Raw genomic sequence first — 7,561 nt, forward strand, 5'->3', positions numbered from 1 at the left:
TCTGGGCAAGAAACAGCTGATGCTGCATCTTCACTGCTGCAACCAACTGCTGAACTAGAACAATTAAAAATTGAGTAGCCTGCAAACAAACAGAAAGAGCAATTTCTTACTTAGCAAAATCATCAGGCTTAAAAGTTAAGAACAGAGTCCTTGAACCCAGACAATGTATGGTAAGACAACAACATAAAGGAGAAGAAATGGCTCGAAGCTAAAAAGAAAATCTTTCCCAGCTATTTACTTAGAAATAATCCCATTAAAATACAAAATTTGAGAAACAATGTTTAGTGTAGAGGACATGAAAATGCAGCACTTGAATACACTGACTGTCCAAGCCTGTAAGAATGCTATGTAATTCTGCAGCTTTTCAGTATGCAACAACAGGACTTCATATCTTGATTTACAAAATTTAACCAATAAAAAGTTTAAATTGTTCCTTATTTTAAATTTCTCTCCAATTCTTCTCTTGATGAAGCAAATCTTAAAAATATTTGATTTTTACTTACGCTACTCTCGGTACTGGAAGTCTTAACACTGCCTGCGTATTCTTCTCAGACAACAACACTCCTGAATAGCACTACCCCTCCTGCAAGCTGTGTAACTAAAGCTCTTAGTCTAGTAGGTTTTCTCATGTGTCAAAGTCACAGTATCCACACCACTACTTTCTCTAAGTTAGACTTGGGAAAACAAGATGACATACTACTGAGAACCAATATTCTGGTTGTATGTTGAAGAACATCAAAGGCCATTTAATTCCTGCTCTACTTTCACAACCTTTCAATTTAAGATTTCATTGTAGCACTGCATATGCTGCTAACAGAAAAAGACAACACTTTGGTGGTACATTCTTATTTTCACTCTGTGCCTAGACGTAGTTTTGCCAGAATGTACACAGGAATCCAACTATTTGTGAAGTTGCAGATAGTTGCTCTCTAAATTACTGTCTCATGGCAAAGTTAAACAGGTAATTCTAAACTCCACTCTCCTATTTTCTTCATCATCTTTAAGAGCATCTTGAGACTTACACCCTACTAAACAAAAAAAAGAACATACCATCATTTAGAAGGCTTAAGGACTTCCTACCCGAGCAGTAAAACACTCTCATACGAGTACAAAGTATTAAGTAAGCTGTGATGACAGATTAGCCTGCAAATCCCTCAACTCTTCCCAGAAGATGGTTAGAGAGGATTCAGTCAGGGCAAGAAATATGCACTCGCAAAGCCTACTTAAGCACACCAAAAAGATGGGGAGAGAGGCAAATAAGAAACCATGAGAAGTAAAAGTAAGAAACATTGTGTCCCTTCTTCCCTATTCCTCAAAGGGAAGCATTTTTCCAAGGTTTGTAAGCCTCTACCCATACTGCTGAGGCTTTGAAAAACAAAAAAAAACCAGCTACCGTGAAAAGGCCATGTAGCTTACTGGGTTGCGGTAGTACCAAAAAATTGGTACCCACGTACCAAAAAGAAAAAAGAACAAGATACCTGAATGAAAAGAGACTACCTTAGTGTGTAGAGTCCAGAAAATAGTGTTCAGCGTGACCTTCAGTTTATCTGTGACCAACTAAAATTTGCACTGATGTGATTTACTGGTATAACAGATCCAAATAAAGCTTTTATTAAAATAGTAGCCATTTTACTCTTTTGGGAAAGTGTACTGTTGCTGCATTAAGGCTGCATGGAAATAAACAAAACACACCTCAAGCAAACTCCCAAAACGTGTTTTAAGAAGCAGGTACCTGTTCACTGTACACAGGCAGCAACACATTTTGTTATGTTTTAACAAAACTTAAAGAAAAATTAACAATAGCAATCAAAGCACAAGTTTATACTTGTGTATAGTAATCTGCAAAACTGAACTAATACTATTCTTAAAAGTCAGGTAAGAATTACTCCCAAGTCAGTCTTGTTTTCATTCTTCTCTAGAGCTCCTCTTTTTTACTGTAACCATCCACACAGCTAGAAAACATCATCCTTTACAGAGAAGGACTTTTTAGCATGATTAAACTCATTATCTGGATCTCCAGAGCTGCCATTACTTACAGTAAGACAGGCTATCTATGTATAGGCCAGAAACATACTGAAAGTACATTGTGCGTAACTCTTCCACAGGTGCGGAACTAACTCTGAGAAGCACATCAGAGAAAGAGTTCACCAAACTTATTTGAATTCCCACTGAAAAGTACAGAAAATTGTTAGCTCTACGTAAATCTTGATGAATCACTAAGTCACTATTTACAGCTACAAGCCTAAAAAATCCTACATCCTATGGAATGCCATTCTTCTTTTTTACCAGGTATCTACTCTAAGCAACAATAAATAAAGTCAAGAAACATAAAATTTTCACCTATTACTGCTCTAAGGAGCACACAGTAAGTCACATGCCATGAGACAGCTGGGTCATGGAACATCCTGTACTTTGCAATGTGTATGAAACAGAGGCAGTAATTATTGCTATATTGTATGGATCTCTGAAATGTAGTCATCCTGAACCTACAGCCTAACAGAAAACAGACTGCATTATATCCTTGTATTGTAATAATATCAAAGAGTGAGGAGCAGACATTTCAAATTATCAAAAAGTGAGAACCGACATTTCAAATTTACCCATGTGAATGACAAAAATGAGAGTTTCCGAACCCAAGCATGTACGAGGACCCTAAGCTAAATTTAAAATTCGTCGTGACACACACGACTCTATGGAGTCAGATGGGCTCCACCTAAGAGTACTGAGGGAGCTGGCAGCAGTGCTTATCAAGCCACTTTCAATCATCTACCAACAGCTCTGGCTCATCAGGAAGGTCCCAGTAGACTGGAGGTTAGAAAATGTGGCGTTGATCTACAAGAAAGGGCAGAAAGAGGATCTGGAGAACTACAGGCCTGTCAAGCCTGACCTCAATGTACGGGAACACTATGGAGCAGATAATCTTGAATGCCATCACGTGGCACATACAGGAGAGCCAGGTGATCAGGCCAAGTCAGCGTGTGTTTATGAAAGGAAGATCCTGCTTGACTAACCTGATCTCCTTCTATAACAAGGTGACACACTTAGTGGATGAGGGAGAGCTGTGGACATTGTCTACCTGGACTTTAGTAAAACTTTTGACGCCATTTCCCACAGCATCCTCCTGCAGAAACCGGCTGCCCATGGCTTGGATAGGCATACCCGTTGCTGGGTGACAAACTGGCTAGCTGGCTGGGCCCAAAGAGTGGTGGGAAATTGAATTAAATCCAGCCGGTGGCTAGTCAACAGTGTTGCTCTTCATAGGCTTAGTATTATGGGGCCAGTTCTGTTTAGCATCCTTATGTTCTGTATGAGAGGATTGAGTGCACCCTCAGTCTCTTCTAAAAGGCTGCACGTTCTAAAGCTAGCACCATGTTTCGCAGACAGTGCCTGCTACTAGCAGTGATAACACCTCTGCCAGGGACTGGGATGCAGAAAGGCTCTTGCTGATATTTGCTCCTATAGTAACCAAGGTGACTGCTGGCTTTTGTGTGCCACGCTGGGGGTGCTGGGAAGTAAGAGGGGTCACAAGGAAGTAAAAAGTTGCACCTCGAGGGAGTAATTGACAGGACAGGCAACTAACAAGATTATTCCATTCCATGTATGTCATACTCAGTACAAATTGAGTGATCACGAGAGTTTAGGCCTCCTCCTTCAGTAGCTGGTGTCCCACGAGGACTTCATCCAATCTCCTGCTTTTGATCTGATCCCAAGTTCCTGAATACAGCTCCCTCTATCTAGCTCCTGCTGCTGCTGAGCCTGGGGCTTCACCAGTGCTGCCCGCTCTGCAGCATCAGTGATCGCTATTGGGGGGGAGGAGTGAGTTGCATTGAATATTTGACTTATATATAGTTGTATATAGTTCTTATCATTTTACTACTATTTCTATTGTTTCATTAAAACGGTTCTAGTTTTCTTCTCTAATCTGTAAGTCTCTCTGCCTTACTCACTTCTCCTTCCTGTTTGGAGGGTGGGGAAAGATAGGATTAGAGAGTGTCTGTCTGCATTTCAGTGGCCAGCCCAGCCCTAACCCACGACAGAGGATCAACAAGATCAAGGGCTGGGTCCCGCACACGGGTCACAACAACCCCAGGCAGCACCGCAGCCTTGGAGAAGAGTGGCTGGAGAGCTGCCCAGTGGCAAAGGACCTGGAGGTGCTGGTGGACAGCCAGCTGAATATGAGCCTGCAATGTGCCCAGGTGGCCAAGAAGACCAATGGCATCCTAGCCTGTATCAGGAATGGTGTGGCCAGAAGTACTAGGGCAGGAATTTGTCCCCTGGGCTCCATACTCGTGAGGCTACACCTCAAATCCCATGTTCACTTTTGGGTCTCTCACACCAACAAAAGCTTTAAGGTGCTGGAGTTTGTCCAGAGAAGGGCAACAAAGCTAGTGAGGGGTCTAGAACATGTCTTATGAGAAGCACCTGAGGTAATTGCAGTTTTTTAGCCTGGAGAAAAGGAAGCTGAGCGGAGACCTTATAGAATCATAGAATCACAGAATGTTAGGGGTTGGAAGGGACTTCAAAAGATCATCTAGTCCAACGCCTCCGCCAGAGCAGGATCCCCTAGGGCAGCCACACAGGAACGCGTCCAAACGGGTTTTGAATGTCCTCCACACCCTCCCTGGGCAGCCTGTGCCAGTGCTCTGTCACCCTCACAGTAAAGAAGTGTCTCCTCATGCTGAGGTGGAACTTCCTGTGTTCTAACTTACACCAATTATTCCTTCTTCTATTACTGGGCACCATCAAGACGAGACCGGCACCTTCCTCTTGACACCCATCTCTCAGATATTTATGTATGTTAATAAGGTCCCCTCTCAGCCGTCTCCTTTCAAGGCTAAACAGCCCCAGTTCTCTCAGTCTCTCTTCACAGGAGAGATGTTCAAGTCCCTTAATCATCCTCATAGCTCTCCGCTGGACTCTCTCCAGTAGGTCCCTGTCTCTCTTGAATTGGGGAGCCCAAAACTGGACACAGTATTGCAGGTGTGGTCTCACCAGGGCAGAGTAGAGGGGGAGGAGAACCTCCCTCTACAACTGAAAGAAGGTGGGGGTCAGTTTCTTCTCCCCGGTAAACGGTGACAGGACAAGATAAAACGGTCTCATGTTGCTCCAGGGGAGGTTTAGATTGGACATTAGGAAAAGCTTAACAACTCTTTCAGTGAAGAAGTATTGGAACAGGCTGCTCAGGCAAGTGGCTGAGTCACCATGCCTGGAGGTATTTAAAAGACATGCAGATGAGGTGCTCAGTGACATGGTTTAGCGGTGGATCTGACATTGCTAGGCTAACAGTTGGACTTGATTTTAAAGGTCTTTTTCAACCTAAATGATTTGATGAATCTATGATGCTTTTCAAAATTTGAAAAAGTGTCTTTAAAGCTTTAGGTAAGAAAATATTTCTGCTTCCTTTCACTCAAATAGTGTACCTGAACTTATTTACAACTGCAGAAAACCGCATCACAATCCAGAATAACACACACATCCTCAAGGGCAGGATCAAATTGCCAAAAAAAATTCTGATGGGAAAAAATAATAAAAAAGTTAAACTGATGCATGAAGATTTTTATTTTAAAAAATGGACAAGATTAAAACCCCACGACCTTAAATAAAATTTCAGGAACCTCTCTTTGCCTACAAAACTATACACACAAACAAAACCACTAAAAACTCTGTGCCCTTGAAAGATCTATTGAAAGATCAGAACAAAGAAATGCTAAAGAAACTGCTAAAGAAACAGGTGTATTAGCCAACCATATAGAAATATTTTTCTAAGGGAAATCACTTCTTAAAGAATCAAGTAACAAGTTATGCCCTGAGAGTAAAGGATGCTTACTCTTTAATTCAACATGGTAATGTATCTTGTCTTAGCATGGCTTAATAGATTTTTAGGAAGATGAAAGAAAATAAGGCCTTTCCACAAAATGCAAGCAACAGATGACTTGTCTACACAACTTCTATTTCCCATTTTACTAATAAAAACAGAAGTAAAAACACACCATTATAGGCTTTGTCTTTTAAGTAATAAAAAACACAACCCCAAATCCATAAATCAGTCAAATATGGCACTGAATCTGAAGTCTTAGAAATAGCCTAGGACAAGCAGTCCTGCCATACAGTAACATGACAACTTACAAAAGACAGAACTGCATAACCCCCAGTATAATTACAATCAAATTTAGCAGTGGAATACAGTCTCCCAAATAAAATGTTCTATGACTGCAAAATGCTACCATTGCTGAAAGTACCGAAAGAGAAACATTTTGCAGGCTGATAGATAATACAGCTAACTGCACTTCCTCATTCTTCTCCCCAGATCTTAGGAAAAGCAAACCTCCCCAGAAAACAAATAAACAAACAGCAATATAGGATTATTTGTCTGTTTCTCTAATTTCTCCTATTTCATTGTTCTGAGCTTTATGTCACTTTCTTTGAAAATGTATTGCTGACAATTTTGAGGATAAATAGGACCATAAATAAAGTCCATTACTGAAGAAAAGCAAAGCTGTAAGTGCTCAGCATTTTTTTTCTTCAGACAAGGGAAGTGTACACGATCTACCATTTCCTTTAATAGCTTAAGCAAATGTTAGAGAAGCATATCATGTCACAAGAGATTTATTTAGGAAGAGTTGGTCTGCTACTGAATACGATAGTTTAAAATACAATACATTCAGACAAGCTGATAACTTCTTGTCGCAGCATTCCACAACGAGAAAGGTCTGACCCTTAAATATGAAGGACTTACGTCTCATGCGTGCCAAAAAAGAAAATAGGCATTTTATTTGTAGGAGGTTTTACTGCTCCATCAGGAACTTCATCCACCTACGGAAAAGACAGACTATAATTCAAGTCAAGTAACAGTTAAGAACAGTCTAGAGGGAAGTAAGTAAAAGTGCTAAGTATCAAAAAATAAAAAGCCACAGAGAAGTAAAGCAGGTCTCAAGATCTCTCTTTGACTGCATGTTAAAAAATACATCAGAATCAAAGACAGTATTAGCAGCAATAGGAAATTACAACATTTCTCACGTTACAGTAACATTTTTCACATAACTACTTTCTTTAAAAGGAGAGTCATGACATGCTACAGGTAAAAAGCACAGCTTGATCCATCCAGATACCACCCCTTCTTATATGCAATAGCACGACTTCCTGCACTTACACTGAGCTGTTAAGTTGCCCAACCCCAAATGTGCTACAAAAAGGAAAGAAAAAGGAAAAAAGTGCTACAAAAAGGAAAGGTCAAAAACTTTAAAAAAACCCCAATTCTTAACCCATCACCTTAGCTAAATCTCTCATAATTAGCCTTTTATCTACATTCCCACAGTTCTCAAATGACCTACAGCAGTCACAAAACCTGTCGCGCCTCTTCCAAGGGAGCAGCGACTCGAGGAAGGACGGGCGGGCTTATCACAGACACTCGGCTTGTTCTGCAGAAGGCGCCGTTATAGAACAGCTGGCTCTTAAAGTAGAGGGAAACCCTCCCATAACTTCGGGCTTTTTTTTTTCCGAGCAAAAAGAGCAGTTATCCGGGAACGGTATTTTTGCACGGCTGGCGGTTTACTCGGCTCCA

The 7,561-nt window shown here is 41.0% G+C and overlaps 1 protein-coding gene across 1 annotated transcript in view; it reads right to left on the minus strand.

Moving 5' to 3' along the window:
- The window catches only part of LOC104267141 (lens epithelium-derived growth factor), a gene marked incomplete at both ends in the record, with an annotated part of 33,364 nt that extends 26,551 nt beyond the window's left edge, over window positions 1-6,813 (minus strand). The window contains one exon of the mRNA XM_009870242.1: window positions 6,737-6,813. Within this exon, the coding sequence (XP_009868544.1) occupies window positions 6,737-6,813 (77 nt within the window). The remainder of the gene's footprint in view (window positions 1-6,736) is intronic.
- Window positions 6,814-7,561: the final 748 nt, after the last annotated feature.

The sequence above is a fragment of the Apaloderma vittatum genome, unplaced genomic scaffold (genome assembly GCF_000703405.1).
Source record: "Apaloderma vittatum isolate BGI_N311 unplaced genomic scaffold, ASM70340v1 scaffold13400, whole genome shotgun sequence".
Taxonomy (NCBI): domain Eukaryota; kingdom Metazoa; phylum Chordata; class Aves; order Trogoniformes; family Trogonidae; genus Apaloderma; species Apaloderma vittatum.